This window comes from Grammomys surdaster, unplaced genomic scaffold, assembly GCF_004785775.1.
Source record: "Grammomys surdaster isolate TR1022 unplaced genomic scaffold, NIH_TR_1.0 126113, whole genome shotgun sequence".
NCBI lineage: Eukaryota > Metazoa > Chordata > Mammalia > Rodentia > Muridae > Grammomys > Grammomys surdaster.
In genome coordinates, this window is record NW_021620921.1 from 2,047,217 (window position 1) to 2,072,886 (window position 25,670).

Consider the following 25,670-nt stretch of genomic DNA (forward strand, 5'->3'; position numbering starts at 1 on the left):
CCTCTGCTCCATTATCTACCTCATCCTACCCAAGCTATCCAGAGGAGAGCCTCCTCCTTCCCAAAATCTGAGCTTTCTGCTCATTTCAGGGAGAAAAAAAAAATGAGCAGAGTCAAGCCCATCCAACATCCTTCGAGTGGAGGCCAGATCTGCTCTCTGGGTCCCACCTTGTCCTACTAGAGCGGGATTGGGGGAAGGTCGGGCGCCTCGGCAGTGCGTTCTCTGCCCGGAAGGTGGCGCTCTAGGCGACAGACGGCCACCGCCGGGTCCCGCCGGGCCACCGCGCTGCCTCGGCCTGGGAGCCAGCCGCCTGCTATAGTCGCACGTGCTCCCACCCTGTCCCGGTTCTGGTAACTGCGGGCTCGGTCCCGCGTGGGTCCCTGAGTCCGACATGGCGGTGGTTGCAGCGGAAACACGTGTGTTCCTGGAAGTGCGGAGACGGCTGCAGAGCGCGTTGCTAATCCTGGGGTAAGGGAGGAGGCACGGGTCCGCGGGACCGCGTGCGTGGGCCACGCGCGCGATCAGGAGGCTGGTGCGCGTGTGCGTGGCACAGGACCGAGGGAGCGAGCGCGCCGGACAGTAGGCGCGTGCGCGGGACGGTGTGCGCGTGCGCGGGACGAGATGGTTTGCCTGGCGAGCACTTCAGCCATTGAACTATCTCCCCTGCCTGTCTGCGAACTTTTAATTTCATATTTACTACACGAACAAGAAACTTTTAGGGGGTAAAATGCTCCTTTTTGCTTATGGTCAGCAATTTTAATGGTCTGTGATCTCTTCATAGGTTTTGTCTATTTCTTTGTGGCAAATATATCAAATAGACTTAGATGTGAAATTTTATTACAGAGCAGCACAGTTGTATTTTTTTTTTTCTCTTCGCTTCTCCTCTTTTCCAAAAATCTGACAAGTAGCCAAAGTGGCAGTTTTGCCTATACCCTGAGAACGGAGCTCAAATCCTAGCTTTCTCACATGGGCAGAATAATTTTATCTTAATTCTTTCAGTTTTAAGATTGGGATCGAGTCCAGGCTCAGTCCAATTCCTTTGTGTAGTTTGTACAGACCTTGAGTTCTCTCCCCACTGTGGGGATGAAGGGTGGGGAGGATTGAGGCCATAAATTCGTACAAATATCTGTAATTTCTTTCTGCTTTGTTCAGTAATTAAGGATACAAACATTACCAAATACAGCTGCTTAATCCCTCATACAAAACAAACTCTGTAAGCAAGTTGAGAAACCTACTTTGCTAGGCTGCTTGTTTGTCTCTCTGGTCTTTTGACTGTTGACTTCTAACACAAGTCAGTTCCTTTATCCTAGTAACAACCATGGCCTGCTCTCATTCAACCAATCTACACAGTTTCACAGTTTCTTGAACTGTGTTGATATGTGTATCAGTCAGGGTTCTCTAGAGCAACAGAATTTATTGAACGAATCTCCCTAGAAATAGAAAGGGGATTTATTAGAATGACTTACAGCCTGCAGTCCATCCAATCCAACAGTGGCTAGCTATGATTGAATGGTGAGTCCAAAAATCCAGTAATTGCTCAGAGCATGAGGTAGGTGTGTGTCTCAGCTGGTCTTCAGTGTACTTCCAAGTGTCAGTTAGAGTGAGGGCAAGCAGGCAAAGAGCAAAGAGCTTCCTTCTTCCATGTCCTCTTCCAGAGGTAGTAATGGCTCATCTTTAAGGTGACTTTTCCCAGCTCAAAAGATCTAGATAAAGGCATGTCTTTCTACCTCAAAGGTAGGAATTAAGCAAAAATCCCTTACAGTGTGCCCTCCATTTTGGGGTTTTAATTAATGTTAGATGTAGTCAAGCTGTCATAGCCAACCAATGCATTGTTGTTTCAAACTGCTTTTCCCAATATGTTTTTGTTGTTTTGTTTTTTTTAAGACAGGGTCTGACAGTGTATTCATTGCTGGTATAAGTTACTATGTAAACCAGGCTGACCTTGAACTTGTGGAGATCTGCCTGCCTGTGTTTTCACAGCGCTGGGAGCCTCCAACAAGGCTTTGAGATTCATGTTTCATCTGTGTTGTAGCTTAAATGAATATGCCTTTCCCGTTTCTTACTGAGAAATTTCCCACTGTCTGAGTACCTCACAAACCAGTTTCTTATATTTCTATTGCTGGATGTTTTTAAAATAATTATTATTTTTATTTCCAGAAAGTGTTTATTATGAGTCTGCAGCATTAGGCTTTATAAGGTGTGTGTGTTTGTGTATGTGTGTGCACATGAATGTGTAATGTTGGAGCTAGGCAAATACATTTGCTACTGAGCCACATCCCTAGATTTGTTTAATGTCTTTTTATGACATATATACCCTTGGTTAATACCTAAGGGTGGAATTACTGTAATATAGGATAGATGTGTGCATCGTTTTGTGCAAAACTGTCAAACAGTTCTCTAAGGTGGCCAGTCTCAAGTTGAGCCATTCTGATGGCTCCGCATGATGGGGATATGGAGGTATCTCATGGTAGTTTTAATTTCCTTGGTGATGTACAATGTTGAGAACTTTTTCATCTACTTTCTGATAATCCAAGGGTGTTCTTTTGTAAAGCATCTTATGGTTTTTAGCTAAAACCAGGTTAGTCTTGTTGCTAAGTTGAAACAGCGCTTTATAATATAAAGCCATGTGAGTTTGTAGATGTTTTCTGGCACCTGTAAGCTGTGTCTTTCATCAGAGAGAAGTCATTCACTTGGCTTGTGTTTTGTGTTATCAGTGAGCCAGATGAAGGAGGAATGCAACTGGACATTTCCATAACGCCCACCTCTCTTTTGTTGAGAACCCCTGACGGCTGCACCGAGACCCGGCTTCCAGCAGGGGTCAGACTTGTACCTTCCTCGTGCCGCGGGCTGCAGTATATCCGTGGAGATGGTTTACACCTGCGCCTGCAGGCCCAGGCTGAATCCAGCCCAAGTGAGTACGGGCAGCACCCCTGAAGGGCTTTGACATTCGAAAAGTTGAACTTTTCCCAGGTGAAAAGATTGGCAATGATCTGGAAGGGTCGAGAGGTCCTACGGTCTTGATCAGCTCTGCCAGTTATCAGCTGTGTGGCCGGAAATATATCACTTCCCTTTCTTAAACCTTCACATCTTTCTTTTAACTATATTTTTAAGAATACTTTTATTTTTAACTTTAATTTTTAGGGGATGTTTAGTCTCGCCGCAAATTTGAGCAGAAGGTACAGTGATTTCCCCCAAACTGCCCAGTTCACTTCTTTAATCGTAAAAGTCTGGCTCACAGACATGAGGATAAAATTATAAAGCAGTTGTATGAAACCTGGTTGGTTTTAAAGCATAGATATGTTTTCACTCAGTAGACAGGTTAGCTCCTACTAGGTGTGAGCCGTTTGATATGGGTGCTGGAAACACAGATACCAACAAGCCACAAAGCCTTCTGGGAATGTGGAGTGTATAGCCTAGTGGGTGGGAACAACAGATACTGACCAGATAATTAAGTGGGAAACAGCACAATGCTGTGGGCACAGTGAGCAGAGTAATGCCATGGGGAGAGACTGAGTTTAGTGAAGGCCACCCCGAGGGTGTGACAATTTGAGCAGTAGAAATTATCTCAGCCATGAGGAGACCATTCTAGATGGAACATATAGATGACCCAAAGTTGTATGTGAGACATAATATATTGTTGTGGTTGGATTGTGGTTGTATACAAACTCAAAATGCATCTTGATGCAATTAGGTAGTAAATCTTTTCTTTTTGTAAACTCTCATGAATTTTTTTTTTTAATTCTGGCTCATTACATTTCTTACAATGTGCTATATAGACAAGGCAAACAGCCTTAGAAGAAACTGTCTTGATACTTCATATCAGAGAAAGACTGCTTATTTCTATTACACCTTGAGACCTCATTGCTGAGCCATCTGTAAGTACTTCATCAGAGCTATGTAAAGTCTTGAGGTAGGGACAACAAGATTGTCCCAAGAAGCCTGTAAGAGATGTAAAGCTATTCCCTGGCTTTGGAAAGGCAAGAGAAGATGGGGGGTGGGGTGGGGTCACTCACTTTTTCTATATTTAAGGGTAATTTGCTAATTTCTGAATTAGTGAATGGCTAAAGTATACAGAATCAATTTTAGAAACAAGGCACAGGAAAAGAGATGTCATGACATGCTTAAGTGACATCTGGTAAACACCTGGAATGACATTGAATCCTGAACAGCCAGGCAAGGTCACTGGGATAACAAAGTAGACAAATTGCCCCCTGACTGTACCCTGTTCTAGGATGGAGGTGTGCTGGTGCAGATCTTTGATGTTATCTCTTTTCCTGTTAGCACAGTGACCACAGCGGGAACTTCCTATTGAGTTTGGAAACTGGCAGAAGGCAGGCGTAGGAGCCGCCATGTTCCCTAGGACTGTGATAGTAAGGACAGAGGAATGGAGACCTCCAGGGACATAGAATGTGGGTTTGTTGCCCAGTCATAGTCTGTGACTGAATTATTTTCAACATTTTCAGTTAATGAGCAACATTTAATATTTTAACTGTGGACAAAATAAACCCACAGTTGTATGCTGTTTTTGTGTATTGTTTGTGTTTGTTGGACTATTTCTTTGTGTTTTTGAAACATTTTGTTCAAATACCTGAAAAGGGAACTGTCAAAGCCTGTTTGTTCTGTGGCGCATGAAAAGCCCTGTAAAGCAGATTCCTCCATCTTTGATTGCTTTAGTACTTTTTTGCATAATAGGTGGGGGATAAGCATTTGCCGCTTGAATGACAATCAGGTAGGTGAGTACTGGTGTGCACCAGGAATCTAAATATTGTAGGAAGTAATTTGAAATTTTTAGGATCCAATTGTGTCTCAGGGCTTTCAAGAGTTGCCTTTTCAGCTGTAAGACCACACTTTCAGGAGCAATCCTGATACGAATCACCCTGGCACACTGTTATAAGGTTAATGAAGGTGCAGTGGTGACCTTTTATATGCGTGATTTGACCTGATGATACATCCTCCCTAGCAGCAATGTTCATCCAGGATTGCACACTTGACCCAGTGGCCAGCAGAGGGCAGTGTTCCATTGAAAACGGATTCATTCTGACTAGCACATTGGAGGGCTCACCTAGGTCCTTTATAGATGCTCAGTATTAGAGAATAATGCTGTTTATTTAACCTTCGTGCAGCAGGGATCTGGGTAGACACTTAGAGATTAACTGCAGAATTTTTTAATTGCCAGGACTTAAACTTTCTGGCAGCCGAAAAAGCATCTTAAAGTACGTAGGAAACAACACCTATTGCTTGCTTCTAATAACTAGAACTTCATTTCTTCAATTAAGTTTTTTATAGGCTAACTATACAGTATTGTTTTATTTTGCTTTTACATAAAACTTTCCTTCATTCACAAATGGGACATCAGAAATGAGGGGAACGGCTATCCAATGCAGCTGTGTAGGAAACCCACGTTTTCCCACAGCTCTCAGTGTCTCCCCCCTTCCTCTCACGCCCATCTCCCACAGCTTCATCAGACCCTGAGTTTTGCTCTTGGGTGAGGAAACTCTTTTTTTTTTTTTTTTTTTTTGAGACAGGGTTTCTCTGTGTAGCCCTGGCTGTCCTGGGAACTCACTCTGTAGACCAGGCTAGCCTCGAACTCTCGAACTCAGAAATCCGCCTGCCTCTGCCTCCCAAGTGCTGGGATTAAAGGCGTGCGCCACCATCGCCCGGCCTGGGTGAGGAAACTCTTAAGACCCTTGAGTTCCTGCCTTGCGTTCCTTGGATCTGCTCCACAGAGACCCATCTAGCCATCCATTTTGCTTCCTCATACTGTTTAATGGGCAGGGGTGGGCATAAACCATAAACATAAAAATGAGAAAGCCAGACTGAACTTAAACTTTAGCAATCCATCTCTACTCGTTGTTAATATAGAATTTATTGTGTTTATAGAATGAGAGAAGGAACTTGCTAGTATACTACGTGGTAATGTAGGGCAGCTCCTGGCTCAGGAATTCTAAGCAAAATCTGTTGTTTTTTTGGAAACACTTGGCAATGTTTGCTTCTGGTTGAGTCATTGGATAGTTCTAATTAAGCCTCTACTTTGGAGTAAATCATAAACAGTGTGTATTGTTGGTAATTTATTGTGCTAGCAATCTCTTTAAATATGATTATTTGTTCCATACCTCTAAAACTTGCTGTTGTCTTGATTTCCTTCAGAACTGATTTCCATGTTTAATCAAAGCTTGCAAGCCCAAGAATGTTGCACCTTTTATTGCCAGTCCTGTGGTGAAGTCATGATAAAGGACAGGTAAGGAATTCGTTCATCCCTGATTAAACTGCCTGATGGTGGTTTCTGGGAGTAATTACCAAGGGAACTGCAATTAAGGAGGGCCTTAAAGTAAGAGCCAACTTAGTGTCACTTGGAACAAAGTGAACCCTGTCATCACCGTGATGCTGGAGCAGAATGGGAGTCTGGTCTGAGGGAGGAAGCTGGTTCTGGTGGAAAAGCCGGGACCCATCACTGAGCTGAGAGCTCAGGAGTTGATCTCTTCTGTGTCCCTTTGGTTCTGATGGTGTGTGAGGGTTTCCGAAGTAAGTGAATTTTCTACCTGTAGAAGCTGTGTGGCAGGACTTTTTATCTGAGTTACTTCAATCAGGGCTTTTCTAAAACCCATTTCCTAGTTCCCCTGCTTATTAAGATGGAGCATACAGAGCACGCATTAACCTTTTCTCAGTGATTAGGTTAATCTTGTAACCGGCACTGGTGATGTGCCATAATTACCCTGTGGAGAAGGGAAGGGCTCTTGGCTATTTCCTTAGCATTCCCAAGTTGGCGGCTGCTGCTGCTGCTTCTCCTTCTCCTTCTTCTTTTTTTTTCTCTTCCTCAAATCAGCTTTCCGGTTTCTTGGGTATAAATACTTCCTCTGAATTTTCAGCTTCTAGTGACTCATGTGGAAGACGAATGAAAACATTATTACTGTTAGCAGTATTTAAGGGGAGAATTTAGTGTTCTTTGATGGCCCCTGGGACAAGCAAGTGATGCTTCCTTCCTGAAGCCTGCTCCTCTTTCAATGTCCTTGGCACTATAATACCAAACCTTTGCCTGGTAGATGTCTTCTGCTCCCCTACAGAGTCATCAGTCATTGTGGCCGTTCATTGCCTTTAGAGCTGAAGTCACCTTCCTCTGCCTCTTGTCTCCTCACCTAATGACACTTAGTCAGCAGCCTTCCGCCTGCTCAGCCGCCTTCTGGTTCTGCCCTGTGCAGAGGCACTCCCCCACCACCGAGTAGGTCTTTGAAAGCACAGTTGTTCTTTCTGGAATCCTTTGCATACCACGGCAGCCCCCCAGTACTCTCTCCCATTTCAGCCACTCCTTCAGCTTCTTTGCTAAGTATCACATGGGCCTGGTCATGAATGTGTGTTTCATAGTTTTGCCGACTTTTCTGAATCCTATCTTTACAGGATATCCCCAACCTGAATGTTACTCCCTTTCCGAATGCTACTCCCTTTCCTGAATGCTACTCCACCCTCTCTTCCTCCCTGGTTAGTTACCACCTGCTAACTCAGCTGACATAACATTCGCTTATCTTGTGACTCATGAGATAGCAAGCCTTGTCTCCCTCCTGGATTGCATTAGGTACTCTCCTGAGGTTCCTTTGCCTGTCTGCACACACTGGGCTTGAGGAATGGGAATAGCCACAGTGACTTCCATGCCCTTTATTGCTGCTATTTTGATTGTAAAGTATAGAAGGTAGTCAGCAGTGGCAAGACTGAGTTCCATCCACCATTCTGTATCCCAGTGGTCTTGGATAAGTTATGTGATCATTGCCTTCCACAATGTCCTTATTGAGAAAATGTAGCTAACAATAGGACTTACCTCATAGTGATGCTGATAGAGTCTGATGATTCAAGTGGCTCTAGCGTGCCTGGTACAGGGTAAGCATTCACCATTCGCTGGTAGCTATTGCAGTAATCATCATTCCTACCATGCATCAAGCGTGGTGCCTGGAGAAAAAGTGTATTCTTAGTGAGTGTTGCTGGGTCGAATGGAGTAAAGCTAGGTGTGTTTATTTTGGCTTCCCACCAGCCTTTCTTGCTTGCCTCCTGATCTCAGCAGGGTTCCAAGTAGATGAGCTGGCAAAAACACACCCTCAAGATTTAAGGAGGTTACACACAGAGCTTCTTTCAGTGAGAAAGAGAGAGATAAGAGATAAAAGGATCTTAAATCTACAGAAAGGAAGTTGCTCTGGATCTGCACCAGAGGCAGACCTGCTTCTGAAAGTGCTAAGAGATCCCTGTGTATTCTGGCCTTCTCTCAGTCTGTTCCAGGCTTGGTTTAGTTCTCAGATGAAGTTTTGGAAATGTCCCATCCCGTGCCACATGCAGTGATCCCAAAGTTACGGCAGGAACAGTTACATTCTGGGTTGGTGCTATGACAGAAGGAAAATGCTGTTTTACTATTGCCTGGTATTTGTGCTTTGTTGGGAAGGATGCTGTTGGGAGAGGGCCCCACTATAGTGCCCACCTCTCTTATCCAGGACTGGGACCTTCTGTGTTTCTACAATTGAGAATGGGGAGGATGTGAGGCTGATGGTGAAAGTAGAATGGAACACGGTGTGAACTTCGACTTTCTCACTCAGAAGATAGAGTTTGTACCACCTTAGGTTTTTTTTTTTTTTTTTTTGCCAAAGCCTTCTAATAATTCATATTTTCCAAACTTAACATATGTAACAGAGTCAATGCTCAACAAGCTGTTTAATTGGTTTTATTGATTTCTTCTCCCCTTTCCAGATGGCTATTAGTAAACTAGATGGTCTTTTATTAGCCAACAAGTCAATTATCTAGTCTAATGTCTCTTTGGGGTTGAGGACGGCGGCTCACATGTCTGTAGCAGTCAGAGGGAGATGAGGAGTGAGCGCAGGCCTCCTCTCTACCCTTGCACAGCACACCTATGTATCTAACCTGTGAGTGTGTCTAGAGCAGCACAGATCTGAAGTGGCTCAAGGTTTACATTCATCTTTTTCTTGGACAGCATACTCCAGTACTCTGGATGGGCTCCCTCAGTCCCTGCTCATGGGTCTCACACTTGACTATTGAAACCAATCCAAGGACACCTCCTTGGTGACCAGTTCTTTGTGGTTGGTAAGGATCACTTTGGTGCTTCTTGAAAAGAAACCGAGGCAACAACTGATACATTTTTCTTCTTTTGTAAATAGTGTAACAAACAGCCAGAGGTCATTGTGTTTGGATTTCATTATACCTCCTAGAAATAGATTCATGTCAGACTAGAATGACATCAGTAGCCAACAGATTTTTCCTCCCACACTGTCTATAGCATTGTCCTGAGGTCCATGAACCAGGCCCTCCTGTCGCCCATGCTGGTGACATTTGGTGTCAGCCCCAAGCTCATGGAGCACACAGAACTCTAGGAGAGCAGTGGGGTGGGCCTTGTGGAAATAGATGTCACAGCGTCCAATGCTTGCGGGAGTCAGTTGGCAGATCAGCTCTACTTGTAGCTGAAAATAGTCTTGTGCATATAATCGCTTGTTTATAACAGGAACAAATAGATTGGAAAAAAATAGAGTCAACTGTAGATACATTATGGGGCACATGCTTTGCATGTACAACTCATGTTCAATCCCCGTCATCCTGCTCCCCTCCCCCAAACAACATGTTTTGTAAACTGACCTATTAGCAATACTACATAAACTTAGGAATATGCTTATATATTACAGATTAATCATGGTACATGTAGACAAAGATGAGAATGTAGAGCTAGGTTTATAAAGCTGGTGGCCTGCCTGATAGATAATGCTACCTAAGTTTACTTAAATTCTGGTAGCCGTATTTTGAGCTTTAACATTTGATATTTTTCTTGAGGTCTTTAATATTCAGTTGTTATAATCACGTCTGTAAGAAGCACTGTGGTATTGCCACTGTTGGGAAACTGACTTCAAGGCTAAGGGATATTTCCTTACACACATGTCTAAGTGTCAAAACTTCATCAGTTGCTTTTATTAAAGTTATATGTCACATGTCATTATTTTCCAAAAATTTATGCTTCAAGTGCATCAAAAATAAGTAGCAAACTTTAATTTATTGTAAATGTGTATTGCTTCTCACAGAATTTTAGGTCTAGAAGAAAACCTAAGTTACTACTTCTCTTATTTTTTTTCCAGCAGATTTTTGCTAAGCTACTTTAAATAAATAAAAAAATAATAAAGGTGTGTTTTATTGTGAACACTTCTTGAGAGGGAGATGATAGAAAAATACAGGTTTCAGTGGTTTTTTTTTTTCCTCAGTAGATATATTTTCAGTTGAGCTGTGATTTAAATATGTTTTTTGTTTTGGAAGGTTTCATTCCTCCCCCTAAAACATCAGAAAAAAAAATTCTACTGTAAAACCCTTTTATTTTTGCAATGAGTTGTGAATTACTCACTTCTTTCTGATGTCTTCTGTACATGGCTAAAGAATACGTTACAGTCATTATTTGTTGCCATGTGGGGTCAAGTTAACTTTGAGATCTTCTGTTTTGTGTTACTGTGCATCAACTCTCCCTGGTCTTTGTGCACTTTCATTTCTCCGATTGTGGATGGTTCTTTGACATTTTGTCTTTTTGCATTGCATTGAGGTTCTGTTTGGACCCTGGAGGCACAATGTCAGGAGACAGAGAATCTTAATGGAGAAGATCCAGGAACCGGTGTACAGCCTCACTTCTGCTCTCGCTTCCCTTCTTAAAACGCTGGGATGCTCCTACCTGTCATTAGGACCAAGTCCTATCCTTTCCAAGCAAGTAACTCCCCGCAGAAGGTGTTCATTCCGCTGCTCAGCCTTTACTACTGCCCTGTGTTGCCAGGGAGGTGAATGTATTCCAAGGGAAAGAGTGGTTTTAGAGCTGGAAAGACCTGGGTAAAGACCCTTGCTTCAGTCTTCGCCTCTAATTCTGTTGGACTTGTGAAGATTATTTCATACTCTGAAGCCCCATTTCCCTCCTCTGTGACAGGAGCACTGTTCTCTTTATCTCACAAAGTGTCTTGAGCATTAAATATGATAAGGTGCAATGCTACTGAGGGTCTTAGTCAGTGCTTCTACATGGGCACACTCACAGAGTTACTGTAGGTCACATGCCTTGCTGGCCGGGCAGCATCAAGAATTCCTCTCTTGCATAGGCTCTGCTGCAGTCCACATAAGTGATTCTCACTGGGGGACCCTTGTCTCCCCATGTGATATTGTTCCACATACAGAGCACGAGATCTACTTCAGGTAGGTACAGTTGCTGCTTTGGCTGAGAAGTATCTCCTAATCAGACAATGTTTCATCACAATCCTTTAATTGTGGCTTTTAAGGTTTTACCAGGGTGACAGCATTCAGGGAAGTTCAAAGCATGCGTCCTTACCAGATGTGTGCATCTCATTCATAGATCTTCTTACTAAGATGCAATTTACCAATCATGGATCGTTTTTTACTGTAAGCAGTGTTGCCTAGCAATACATGTGATGCCTAGGATCATACCTGGTTTCCAGGGTAACGAAGCTAGGTGGTTATTCCAAAGGTCAGGTACTCTGGCAGCAAGGGAAAAGGTTTGTTAATCTTTGTACCCCAGGATGTAGCAGATCCAGCCAGGAGCCTCACATGTCAGACTTCCTAAAATGTACTACTTCAGGAAATACTTAAGAAGTGTGTCAAACAGTAGGAATCAACACAAAGATAAAGAGATGTCGTGCCTGTCTTTATGTTGTTTCTTCCAGTGCCCTAAATTCTTTTCATTGCCTGGGGAACTCCAGCTATCCTTCAAAGGCCGGTTCAGATGTTACCTAGTCTCTAAAGCTGATAAATGGGAGCATGTCTTTAGTCCTCTCTGTCTATCTGCCCTGTATTCGTGGACCGGATTGGGAGTACTCTGAATCCCTTACAAGTAGATTCTGTGTTTCCATGGGAATGCATGGTTGAGAAGGGAGCTGATGCTTTCTCCTCATTTTCAATGGGATCTACACTGTGTCCCTCCCCCTCAGTACTCTATCATGAGCTTTCTTACACATGCCTGAGTGTCGTCTATACTTCCTACTAGAGTACCTTGGAAAGGAAGAGACTATATGTATGTGCTTCGGTGTCAGATACCAGGCCAGCATATTACCCGTCTCATAGCAAGCTCTCAGAAATGTATGTTGATAGAATCACCTGTAGTACCCTCCGAGGCTCTGCAATCAGAATGATGCCAGGGCTGCCCTATTTGAGTTAGCATTCCTATTCCCAGTTCTGTCCTTTAGAGTTACAAATTAAATGGCCTAACTCTTCCAATATGTCATTGACATTTTTGATACTCATAGATGATTCAGAGAATCTAAGAAAAATGGCTAATATGGCGGGAGGGAGAAAGAATAAAAAAGTCGGGTTAATGGAAATGGCACATTCATATATTAAATAATTTAACTCTGGTCATTTAAATACACACTAATTTATTTGTATTTTATGAGTGAGAGAAACAGTAGGTGTGACCTTAAGCAAAATATCATGGTTACCATTACCAGCTGATAACCTTTGTTATCAAGTTATCAAATGTATACAATATCTGTGGGTGTCTTCTCGGGGCACAGGTCTCCCATGTGTGTATGCAATATCTGTGGGTGTCCTCTCAGGGCACAGGCCTGCCATGTGTGCATGCAGTGTCTTTGTGTGTCTTCTCGGGGAACATGTCTCCCAGGCATGCATGGAGTATCAGACTATGACTTGTCAGGGTACAGACCAGTCATACCTGCATGCAGTGTCTCAGGGTATAGGCCCTTCATGTGTACATGCAGTGTTCATGGAAGGATGATTACTAAGTCTCTGTCACATTAGAGTAACTGATTTGTGACTAGGGAGCAAAGGGACACTTCTGCCTTCTTTCTGCCTGTTTACATTTTGTAAAACATTGTCTATCCCAGGCATATATTACTTTCATAATTGGGGGGCGATTGACACTGCAAGCATGTGGCTAATGAGCTTCTTTCATCTTTCATGCTGATTTAATTAAGAAAACATTGCCTTTTGTATACTGAAAAAAAAAAGATGCTGTTTTCTTCTTTCCACTAGGAAGCTCCTCAGGGTGCTCCCACTGCCCAGTGAGAACTGGAACGCTCTGGTTGAAGAGTGGTGCTGTCATCCTGACCCTTTTGCTAATAAGCCTCTTCATCCACGAGAAAATGACTGTTTTCTTGGGGACTCATTTTTCTTAGTGAATTTGAGAAGTGATTTGGAGCAGGTAAGAGTTGTACTGATGTCTTAAATTGATAAAAAAAAAATCTTTTCAAAATACATGCAAACTTAAGAGGTTGATTTAGATACCAATTTCCCTGCTTTTAATTCAGGGTTTGTTGAAGAGCTTGTTCTTAAAAAGCCCAAATTCATTATTTTTAATTGCTTCCCTTCTCCAAGTCTTTGGATAAAGGAAGAGCTTTAAACTCAAGCAGCCAGTAGGGTCTGGAAGAACATTCCTGCATGGATTTGGGAGTGCTATCATTTCCTATACCAAATGCCCTGCTTTCTGGGTATTATAATCTGTGCATTTTAATCTCAAAAGTGCAAAAGTGCAGAAATATTAGCTCAGGATATCCATTTTGCAATTGGACCCAAGTATCTTACTGTGTTTGTCCAAAGTCTAGACTTTTTATTGATGTTGGAAAAGCAGACATCACCAGAAAAAAGGAAAAGGAGCAGGTGAGCGGGGATAAGCTAAACTATGGGCCTATACTGGGACTTAGCAGATCAGGGTCACATGCTCTCCTTACGCAGTTTGTTTTAAGGAGAAGGCAGCTTCCCCTCACCCCAAAAATAAGTGGTTTACTCCTCTTTAAGATGATATCAACAGGCATTGGCATGGTCCTTGTAAGGAATTCTTGCTCAGAAGGCCAGTCAATAGAGATAATTTAAAACATCAAGAAAGTCATTGCTGGGCAGCCTTTGTTTCAGTTAGTGGTCCTTACTGGCAGAAACAGAAGCATTGCATTTTCAATTCCAGTTAGAACTCAGTTAATTTACTTTTAATAAAATCTGCAGCATGTGGCAGCTGGACAGCTGGAGACCACAAGCTAGCTTAAAAGAACATTGTGAGAAAGATGAGGGGAAGCGGTCATATACCCAGATTGCTGTCCGTTACAGGTTCTTAGTGCCTCATCTTGCTACAGAAAGAAATCCATTTGTCTGGCTCACAGTAAAGTACTTAAGCACTCTGTCTCTTTAACAGATGAATTATTAGAAGTTAATATAGACTAATGCTGTAGGCTTAAATGTATCTTTTCATCTACATTTAGATAATTTGTGTCCATATGTTTTCATTTTTATAACTAAGCCACTTACGTACAAAGTATTTGAAGGCATGAGTGGAAAAACAATGGGAAAGAATTAGGAAGAGAAATAGAGTTTCTCTTTTTGGATAAACTGTGACAAAATATATACTCTACTCTTCATTTGTCACTTATATTAGACGCTTTAAAAGAATTTCTTGTCCTGGTAAACGGCAGTCCTGTACTTTGTATATTAAAGGAGGATTCTTACATCTAGACATTGCAGTTTTCGCTGTTAGGGGACTGTGGGAAGTGGCTGTCATGACAAGGTGCTGTTGACAAGATTGTTTTCAAGTTGGTCTGGATGGAAGTTTCACTTTAATTGCATATTGTCGCAGTTGAAAGAGTGCCTGTGACCAAAATAGTAACATGAATTTGGAGCCACTGCTTAAACACTGCTCTCAAGGCTCCGGTGGGAGCAAGGCTGCTCTGTGATATTGAAAACCTATTCCTCATATCACCCGGTCTAGCCATCCAGCCGGGTTTGGAAATGTCACATGGTGACACAACATTCTAATGGTATCTCTTGGGAAACATTTTTTTTTTTTTTTTGGTCTCTGTGTGTGTGTGTATGAATTCAAGACAATATCAAGGGTCCTTAGACATTGAAACAACACAAAAGAAAATAAGATCCCGGACAGGGTGCTAATCCAGCTCTCGGAGCAGCACTGCCATCTCTCAGATATATTGATTTAATTAGTCCTCAACAATGTCTTTCTTTGAGGTTTGCCCCATAGCATTCCCACAGCATTAGGCGGTTTCATTACACAACTTTGTTTTATTATTTTCTTGAAGCTTAGCTAGAGAAAAATGCCTTGCAAAGTGGAGCTTGTCTTTAAACAGAATCAACATGCTAGAGTATTTTAATTAAAAAGGTCAGAGTTTGAGAACAGCACACACATAGAGCCTCACATGCTCCCATTCCTCCCCTTCTTGTGTTTATAGTATTGTATCTGTGGCTCATTAATGCAGCGGTGTGCGTTTTCTATTTTCAAAAGTCCTCTGTTGAAGCCAGTGTGGTGATTCACTTGTCATTTCTGATTTTATTTTCTGGGCATCTCAACATATTGAATATTTTACATCTTATAATAAGATAATAAATGTGGACCTCAATCTTCCGTAAAAGTCATAATATGATTCAAAATTTAGGAGACATAAACTAGGCATGGGAGATATTATGCCTCTGGTCCTAGCTACACTGGAGAGAGACCCAGATAGGATGTCTACGTTCAGGAGTTCAAAGCCAGCCTGAGGGACACAATAAAACTTCATCTTATAAGAACAACAAAAACTTAGACAGTACAGTCACACTTCATTTTATGTTTTAAAAGAAGCAAATTTGAATTTGGAGTGATTACTATTGGAAAGTATGGCCAAGACTGATTTTGTCTTTTACATTTTTTGTGGAGGGGCACTGATTTAATAGTTTGGGGGTTTAAGAAATTTCTTTTGTGAAATCCATAATATCTACATAATACACTGATCATCTTAATTACATGCACGTTTTATTTGCCGCCTTTTTCTTTGCTCAAGTGATTAAAGCAAATTATAGTATTGTATCATTTTTCCCTATGTGTTTAGTATATGTGTTGGTCTAAAAATGGGGATTTAAAAATATTACAACTAGCATTGTCAGGCCTAATAAAATCAGGCCATATATAAGTCATATTAATTGTCTTCAAAGTATTCTTAGTAGGTTTATTTGAATCATATTTGATTGGGATGATTTACTTTTTTTTGTTGTTGTTGTTATTTTGAGACAGGGTTTCTTTGTGTAGCCCTGGCTGTCCTGGAACTCATTCTGTAGACCAGGCTGGCCTCAAACTCAGAAATCGACCGGCCTCTGCCTCCCAAGTGCTGGGATTAAAGGTGTGTGCCACCACTGCCCGGTGGGATGATTTACTTTTTATTGATAAATTCTGATTGTTCATTTCTTAAAGGTTACAATCTTCTTTTTTTAAGAAAATAAACAAACAGAAGAATACTTTACCTATCTTATTGAAAGATAAAACAGTGGCCAGAGAAATGACTCAGCAGTTAAGAATGCTTTTTACAGATGACCCAAGTTTAGGTCCTTGCTAGGCAGCTTACAAGTGTCGGTAACTCCTCCAAGGAATTCAGCACCCTCTTCTGGCCTCCATGGGCGCATGCATACACACACACACACACACACACACACACACACACACACACACACATCTCATTTTTGGTCTAAGTTAAATAAAATCCTTTCTAGCTTTGGCATTGCAGTGAAACCCTTCATTTATTTATATTCTACTCATACAACATGGCATTCTTTAGAAACAAATAGCTTTAATACCAGTTTGAGGCTGGATGGGTATTTTGACTCTTAGCCTGAGGTTTTGGAGATCTTGGCCTTTAAGAGTGAGTTATCTGGCTTTGCAAGCTCTTTCCTTTCTGGGCATGAGCAGTTTGGGACTTCCTCTGTTCAGAGCGGGGTTCTGTTGCTTCTGATGGGAATGACTTTGTCCAGTTATCTGATGTGGCGAGGCTCTGCACCTGCTCTCTGGTGTACTGGATTTAAGGTAGTTAACAACTAGACGTGGCACGACCTGTGGGCTTTGCTTGGGGACTGTGCCTGGTTAGTGCCGGAGCCAGCATGAGCAGACTTGAAGAGATTATATTTAGTAGTTTCATTAACTGGGAGTTGTAGAGAAGAATCAGAAAAACTGTGTAAGTTCTAAAGCTAGAGAAAATGTAGAGATTTTGAGTTATTGAAGGTGCTCACTTCAGGAGTCCTTGTGGAGAGCAGCCAGAGGGCATTTGTGGGTTTCTACAAATGGCACATTTAAAGCTGTGTAAAAGAGTGAGTCGTAGAGACCCTAACAGGACCTGTACAGTTGCTTCCCACTAACCTTGAACTGATGTAAGATGTATATTTTTTCTATCATTATCATTTTCCTTCAGTTTTAGTTTATGTGCATGGTGTTTTACCTATACATGTGTCTGTTTAGCCAGTGCGTGCAGGGCCTAGTAGAGGCTAGAGGAGTTAAGATGTTTGTTAGCCACCATGTGGATGCTGAGGATTGGATTCAGGTCTTTTGGAATAGAAACCAGTTCTCTTAATCACTGAGACATCTTTCCAGCCCCAAGACATGTATTTGTTTTTTAACTTCTTCATGTAACTTGTCTGTGCCTTCATGGGCTGCTTGGGCCCAGTCCCATATACACCACCTCCATTTGATAACAGTTTGCTGCTGTGCACATCCTACGTCTTACTTGGTGGGTCAGATAATACTTAGCTCATGATGGGCAGCTCAGGACTCGTGGTAACTTGTTGGCACATGGTCAAATCTCTTGTTTCCACGAAGGCCCAGTAGCAGGCCAAGAGCTGTCTTTCAAAGGGAGTTGTCTGTAGATGATGGAAGTACCTTTCTCCTAGGTCCCAATGGTGTCTTCTGTGATTCACCCATAAGGGGTTGCCAAAGGCTCCAAACAGCATCCCTATCTGCCATTGAGACCTCAAGTACCATTGGATCTGCTGGATGACCAAAAGGTAGAGCAGTCTGCACAGTGGCCTGGAGTTGTTAAAAACCCTTCTCCTGTTTTAGGCCCCACTCAAACTACCAGCTTTTGAGTCATTTGGTATATGGGCTAGAGTAACACACCCAAGTCAGGAATGTGCTGTCTCCAGAATCCATATAGGCCCACTAAGTATTATGCTTCTTACTTGGTAGTGGGAGGGTTCAGGCCCAATAATTTACCCTTTACCTTTGAAGGAAAATTTCGGTATGTTCCACATGACAGGACATATAGAAACTTCACTGAGGTAGAAGACCATTGAATTTATACCCATGGAAGCCAGAAGTAGATATTGGATTTCCTGAGATCAGATGGCTTTACACTGCCATGTGGGTGCCGGAATCAAACTGAGAGACTCTGGAAGAAGAACCAGGGCTCTTAGCCACTTAGCCATCTCTCTAGCCTCTCCTATTTTTAAATTAAGTTTTTATTTTATTTTTTGTCAAGGTTTCATTGTGTTACCCAAGGTAATCTGGAACTTCCTATGTGGTCCAGGCTTCATAGATGTTGGGATTCTGGGTATGTAACACCATGTCAGTTCCTTAGCTCACTTTCTATGACATCCACCACACTGTGATGTGTATGTGCATAACGAACACGATGTAGCTTTGATGCGGAACTACTGTGGGTCTCAAAAAGTACACTCTAATGATTAGAAGAATGCTGGTGTTTAAGAACTATCCTACTGAATTTGGAGTTTTGAAGTTTGAGAATGTTTCAGGAATTTGTCTCACTATCCAATCTCTACAGTTACAGTGCATATCTTAAATGGAATAAATAGAATTACATGAACAGCTTAGGTATTTTTAACTTCTGAATTATGAGTGGCTATGGTTCGTAGGTTGCTTTTACATAAATTATACTGGACGCAGAGTCACTGTATGAGTTAAAACTCTAAGCCTTATGTATTCTCTACACTCTGAGTTAGGGTAAGCCATTGACCATTGCCTTTGTCACCCACCCATCTGTCCATTCTTTAGAAGTACGAAGTACTTATTCAGATTATTCAGCAATGTTAGGATTGTCAAGAAGTGGCTAGGATTGTAAAAGTCAATCTATATAGTATTCTGTCTTTGGACAGGAGAAAAAATGATCTCTGTGCCTGTGAATTATGCACACAAGCTAAATGTATTCCTAGTATTTACTTGAGGGCAGAGTGGAATGTAAAGTTCAATGTATACCCTGGGGACTATGTTAAAATTATATATTCCTTTTAAGAAAAGTTGAATGACATTTAAATGACATTTTTGTCTTCTACAGGAACCAAAAGCAAATACCAAAGTCATTTGTAAGCGTTGCAAGGTAATGTTGGGAGAGACCGTATCATCAGGTAGGAATTTCATAACACAAGACTGAAATGACTGCCCTCTTATTTAAAAGCCAAACAGATTTTATAGTCAGTATGTGGGAAAGGCACATAATTAATGTATTTGATATAATGGATGATTTAAAGAATAGAAACCAACTAATGTTTCACCCAGTGTGCCAATATGTTCGTATGTCCTGACCTTTACAAGTGCTAGTTAGCATTGAGAAGCTGTGGGTTGTCTTCATTGTTCCATGTTCTCTTTGTAGTGTATAGAGTTTATACTTAGTTCCAACGTAAAGGAAAGATTGGAGCCTTTTTCTTAACACAATTCTCCAGTCTAAAGAGTTAGTGCCCAGAGATGGAAAAGGTGCTTTTCTTGACTGCTGTCTTGTCTCAGGGCCCTACTTGGGCATTGGAAGTGGGAGGGGCTTATTGAAATACTAGGAAACACATTCTGGGTTTTATACTTTGTTCTGCATTCTTTATTTTTATTTTTCATAAAGACTTTTAAATTTCATTGTATGTGCATGAGCATTTGCCTGCATACATGCACGTGATGCACATGCATGCCTAGTGCCTGCAGAAGTCAAAGGAAGGCATCTGATTCTGGAACTGGAATCACAAAAGGTTGCAAGCCCTGATGTAGGTGCTGGGAATTGAACCTGAGTCCTCTTAACTACTGGACCATCTCTCTAGCCTCCCTCTTTGTTTGTTTGTTTGTTTGTTTTGTTTACTTAAAATATTGTTTGTAAGTGCATATGCACAAGGGAATGTGGAAGTCAGAGGACAGCGCTGTGGAGCTGGTTCACTTGTTCCACTTGTGCACAGTTTCCAGGGGTCAAAATCAGGTTGCTACATTTGCATTGGAAGCACCCTTACCACCACAGTTTCGTGTCTTTGTCTTTTTCTCAGTGTTATTACACTTTCCATAAACTCTCTGTTATACTACTTTAAAGTATAACAATGAAAACTTTGGCAATAATGTTGTTTAAAGATACAGTTTAAAATGTCTAAAGAGCAACCACATACTGTATGTTTGTTGGTGGTGAATCATCATTTTTAATATTATTAATTAGAAGATTTAACTTCAGCTATGTATTTAAGGGAATGCAGATAGCGGTTTTTGTGTATTTGTTTCAATTATTGTAATTTTTTATTGGTTATTTTATTTATTTACAATCAATGTAATCTTACTGCTAATTACTTTGTCTGAGTAAGCAGAGAAGGAAGCATGCACTGATACTCCTGAACATATTATCCTTCTCTACCCCCTTGCCTGAGCATGAAAATGGCCCTTTATGTTACATTTTTAAAAAATTAAGGCTTTTAAAGAGATATTTCCTGGATGATGTGTGAGAACTACACTTATCTGTGAATATAAGGATAAATATTTAGAATGTATTTAGGGAGTATGCTGGTTTAATATGTCGTGGTTGTAAGTTCCCCTCCAATGCCCACGGTTTCACTAGCTCTGGGTAGTTGTCATGGTTTCCAATACCAGAAATGGTTTTCTTCTTGTTGAGTGGGCCTTAAGTTCAACATAAGAGCTTTTGGTGACTGTCGAGGTACTGCACCTTCAGGGTTATCATGCCATGCTGGTTCTGGTTCATAGGCATCATAGCAAGGTGGGACCACTGGTTGTTTCCTCCTTTGGAGACTTGCATGTCATAGAAGGCAAATTTTGTAAAACACATTCCTGACTTTCAATATTCAAGCAGAACCTTTTCCCAAATATTTGTGGGGAATCAAAATAAGCAGGTGCAGTGGATATTCTTCAGGAAGTTGGAATGGACATTGTAAAACTGAACAGAGGTATGGCAAGATGGCTCAGTGGGCAACCCAAGACTGACAGTCTGAGTTCAATTTCCTGAATACAAATGGTGGTTGGAGAGAATGAAAACCTGTGTATTGTCCTCTGACCTTGACATATAGATGCTGTGAGCACATGTGCTTGTGCATGCATGAGCACACACACACGCACACGCACACGCACACACACAACTTATTTTTAAGGAACTGAGCAGAGTTAGTGACTACACTGTAGATACACTGTTTCACAGTATAAGTTCAAGCCAGTTAATTGACCACTATATGGATGAATAAAGAAAAAAACAAACAAAAGTTCATAGTCGATCCAGTGTATTACATGGAAACTTATTAGATCTTCATAGCAGAAAAGAGTGATTTATACTCAAGAAAATCAAGGACTTCAGATGCTGAATATGTGTATAGATTTGGAAGCTAATCTACTGAAATAATTAGTGAATAATAGAGAATTTTAAAAGTCTTCAAATAATTTTGAATGTCAAATTTCACAGAGAGAACAAATAGATAAATTTAGAATTGAAAACTATAGTGTCTGAAAAGAAAAAAAATACTAGATGATCCAAAGCACAGATTTGAGAAGAATAGAAGATTAAAAGAAAGTGTTGAAGTTTTAAGTTGATCAAAATAGCCAATCGAAAAGACACAGAGGAGAAATGACTGAAACAAATCAACAGAAACTCAGACTTACAGGGCAGTATCAAGTCTTTCAACACACATGTAAATGGAGTCTCAGAATAGGTGGAGAAAAAGATGTCATAAACCACTTTGAAAATCTGAGAGAAACGTGATGGAAGATAATATTTTTTTATGAGAAGAGTTTAAATGAACCCCAGATGGTGTAAAGCTGCTGAAAGACAGTGAATTAGACAGGATCAAAGTGCAGAGGAAAGACCAAACACAGAAAGGGACTTCATAACACAACTAAGGAGAACATTTCAGAAAACTGTGACCTCCAAGTGACGTCAATGAAAGACACACAGAGTGCTGTCAGGAAAACTCATCACCCAGTGGTACTCAATCAAGTAAAATTCATTCTTCAGAATTACAGAGAAAGTAGAGATGTTCCTGGATAACTATATAGAAAGAAAGTATTATAAATAGACCTGTTCTACAGAAAACCCCAATAGGCTGAGTTCTTCAAGCTGAAGTGCAGGATGCTAGGGCAGGTTCTAGGATAGCACACAGGAAGAAGGCAAGGGTATGGGATATGAAGCATATATGATGGAATTGCTGCAGAAGCAAAGTCACCAGAAAACCAGGGACTCCTCCCCAGTGGTGTGCCAGCACCCCCTAACAGTTGCTTTGATTTCTTTGGAAAATACAGACAGCAGTGAAAGCCTACACAAAACAGAGACCATTGTCTCCACAAAAAGCTGAGCTTCCAAAGGCTGCCCCTCCCAGCAAGGTGTGGGAAGTCAAGGTGGGATGATCAGTCCTAGCCACCATGGAGACTTTACTTATTTAACTTAGTGTTGTCTACTGGGGGCTAGAAATGTCACAGGATGCTGTCAAACTCAGACACCTCTCACTGTTGGAAGCAAAGCTTTCGTTCTAAAACAGATTCTTTCGTGTAAATTTCAAGTACCATGTTTATTGTACAACTAGAGCTAGCTAGGCATATATGTTAACTAGGATCACCCCTCCTTTATCCCCTCATCATGGTTTTCTATAGCTGTGACCAAAACACCTGATAAAATTTAAAGAAACAGAATTTATTCTGCCTCCTGGTTGCAGACACCTTAGTCCTTGCCTCTGCTTAGGGTGAGCCTGTAGAGAGACTGAACATTATCACAGTGATTTTGAGTGGTAGAGGCTGCTTAACTCAAAGCCAATATTGAGACTTGGGGCTAAGATACAGACAGAACTTCCCAGGACCACCCTGCAAAGCTACCTCCTCCAGCTAAGGTCTTTCTAAACTCTCCATAACTTTTCAGAATACTGCTACCAGCTGGGCCTCTGGCCTTCCACATGAGCCTGTGGGGACATTTCTTGTTCATCACAACATTAGCAGGAACTATCACAAAGAGCTAGCAGTGGAATACACTTCTTATTGGAATTTTAATATTGTATATAAACTGTAAATTGCTCTTTGTATATATATAACACTGTAAAAGACAGATCTGAAGGTGGCTGGAAACAAAATTAATATACCAGCAAGTCTGGGAAAGCTCTGTGATAGAATCTCTAAAACTGTACTGCTTTAAAATTGACACTGACAGTTCAAGAGGTTGTTGATAGAGGACTAGATCCAAGTTAAATCAAGAATTATAAGCAGAGGAAAGATGAGAAGACTCTTTAACCCTGCACACTGGAGTACAAAGGTAGTGTGTGGGATATGGGCAGAAATGTGGAATGAGGCAGTCCACTGTGTGTTTATACACTTCTTCATGAGAAGAGGAAAAGGATACTGCTTGGGCTGAATTTGAACAGAGAGCCGCTGAGAGTTCTAAGAAATGATGAGGGACAATCTACAGATTCAAGAGGCACAATGAATTCCAATTCGATGAGGCCCAAGTAAAATAAATAAAAAGAAATCTGTGTCTACGTGCATCAAAGTAATGCTGCAGAGTGAAAAGCAAAGAAAAAAAAATCTTAAAAGCAACCAAGGGGGGAAAATGACAGATCACCTTCAAAGAAGCAGCAGTAATGGAAGGAATCGAATTGTCAGTGTGCACAAAGAAATACCTATTAACCCCGGGACTTTAGAGCAACTGAAAGTCCCCCCAACAAAGAATCAGAGCTGGTGATGTGCTGTTCCCTATTAAGAGAAATTCTCCCTGTATCCAGTTAGAAGAAAGTGACCCCAGAAAGCTCAAGAAAGGTTGACAGAGTAGTGGTTGGCTGTGGGTAATGGCCAATGAGTGCCCGCCCTGTGAAGCCAGCCGGCTTAGGGGCTCTGGAATTAATGACTGCCAACAGCTGAGATCTAAAGGGTCACTGTGTGACATTAAATGACTCAGTTCTATATGAGACAGTAAGACTTCAAAATAGTAAGGTGAAATTGACAAAAGTGAAAGAAAATGTATGTCCATGTTTCTAGATACATAGTAACATTTAATAATCATCGCATGTTTTAATCAATTTTTTTAACCTTTTTCTGTGTCTCATATCAAGCAATTGAAATATAAAAAACCCCTGCTTTTTGGTATTATTATAAATGGGCAAATTATCTTTAAGAAAACACCATTTTAATTACTTCTGGTTTTGATTTGACCCGCTTAAAATTTCAGTTATGTGTGAAATGCTGTTGCCTAAATAACAACTTTCTTCACCTTTGAGATTTAATTTGTTTTTTTGCCATGTTTACACCGGTATTATCATCTTTGTAGTTTGGCAAGTATTTTACAAATTTTCTTTAGGATAAATTGGTCAGTATGGTTATAATGTTAAACAATGCATATAATTTTAAGAATTTTGCTAGGAGACCTCTCAACAATCTTTTTTAGTTATGGTAGCAATATGTGTATAAACCTGTCTATTTCTAATAAGCATACACCATGATATACTTACCATCTAAAAATATTTTGTTCGGTGCTAAAAAAATTATTTTGTTCTACATTTCCTTTCTTTCCCCTAATTGGATATTTTATTTATTTACATTTCAAACGTTATCCCCTTTTCTGGTTTCCCCTCTGCAAACCCCTATCCCATTCCCCCCTTACCCTGCTTCTGTGAGGGTGCTCCTGCATCCATGCACCCACTCCCATCTCTCTGCCCTAGTATTCCTCTACACTGGGGCATCAAGCCTTCATAGGACCAAGGGTCTCCCCTCCCATTGATAAGGCCCCTTCAGCTCCTTCAGTTCTTCCCCTAACTCCTCCATTGGGGACCTCTGCTCAGTCCAGTGGTTGGCTGTGAGCATCCACATCTGTATTGGTCAGCATCTGGCAGAGCCTCTCAGGAGACAGCTGTGTCAGGCTCCTGTCAGCAAGCACTTCTTGACATCAGTAATAGTGTCTGGGTTTGGTGTCTGCATTCCCTTTGTTACTAATGAGATTAAACTTTTAAGTGAATTTTTAAACAATCCAAGATGGTCGTATTTATATCAAATGTCAAGTCTGCTGTTTAATTATTTTTATAACCAACAAAATAAACAGAAAGTCAGATTTGGTGAGGACTCTGCATGAACACAGTCAGTGATGCCAGGCAGATAATGATGCCACTGTTACAGCTCTGTGCTCTGCGGTACCCTAGCAAACAAGCCTCCCTTAGTGGCTCTCTGACTTGTAGCTAGTCCATAGGATAAACAAAGCTCTTAATTTTGTGAGATCCTGACTTCTCATGTGTAAAGTCTTATTGGTATATATTATGAACAGAGTCCTGGTGACCGGAAGTTTGGAGCTATCTTGTACAAAGATAAAGTGCCTTAAAAAGAAAATAAAAACTACTTTTGAAAAATATTTATTGAAACCCAGTTTTATCAGTATTCTGACTAGTTAGACAAAATAGTTTGGAAGGTCTTAATTTAGGGCCAGTATTTGTATGATATCAGTGTATTGGGAAGATTTTAAATTTTTTATTTTTTTTTGTTTACAGAAACAACCAAATTTTACATGACAGAGGTAATTATCCAGCCATCTGAGGGAAGTTTTCCTAACATACCAAGGTACAAATAGCATATCAAGTTGTTGTATAATTTGAAATCTGGTAAAGGACAGGCACAATGGATTGAGCGTGTAGTCCTTCATAACTCTGTTTGAAATCGGACTTTTCTTTTTAAAGTACCTGTGGGTAGACAT

At 41.0% G+C, this 25,670-nt stretch overlaps 1 protein-coding gene across 3 annotated transcripts in view; it reads left to right on the top strand.

Moving 5' to 3' along the window:
- The first annotated feature begins 292 nt into the window (after positions 1-292).
- Positions 293-25,670, top strand: part of Ube3d (ubiquitin protein ligase E3D) — a 136,709-nt gene continuing 111,331 nt past the window's right edge. The window contains exons 1-6 of one of the 3 annotated variants that reach the window (XM_028756209.1): positions 293-468; positions 2,715-2,911; positions 6,148-6,238; positions 13,003-13,171; positions 19,056-19,125; positions 25,468-25,537. In XM_028756209.1, coding sequence (XP_028612042.1) covers positions 392-468; positions 2,715-2,911; positions 6,148-6,238; positions 13,003-13,171; positions 19,056-19,125; positions 25,468-25,537 — 674 coding nt within the window. In that variant the 5' untranslated portion in view covers positions 293-391. Of the gene's footprint in view, positions 469-2,714; positions 2,912-3,796; positions 3,876-6,147; positions 6,239-13,002; positions 13,172-18,252; positions 18,315-19,055; positions 19,126-25,467; positions 25,538-25,670 lie in introns of those variants that run through there. The other 2 variants (XM_028756210.1, XM_028756211.1) reach the window with 2 other exon arrangements.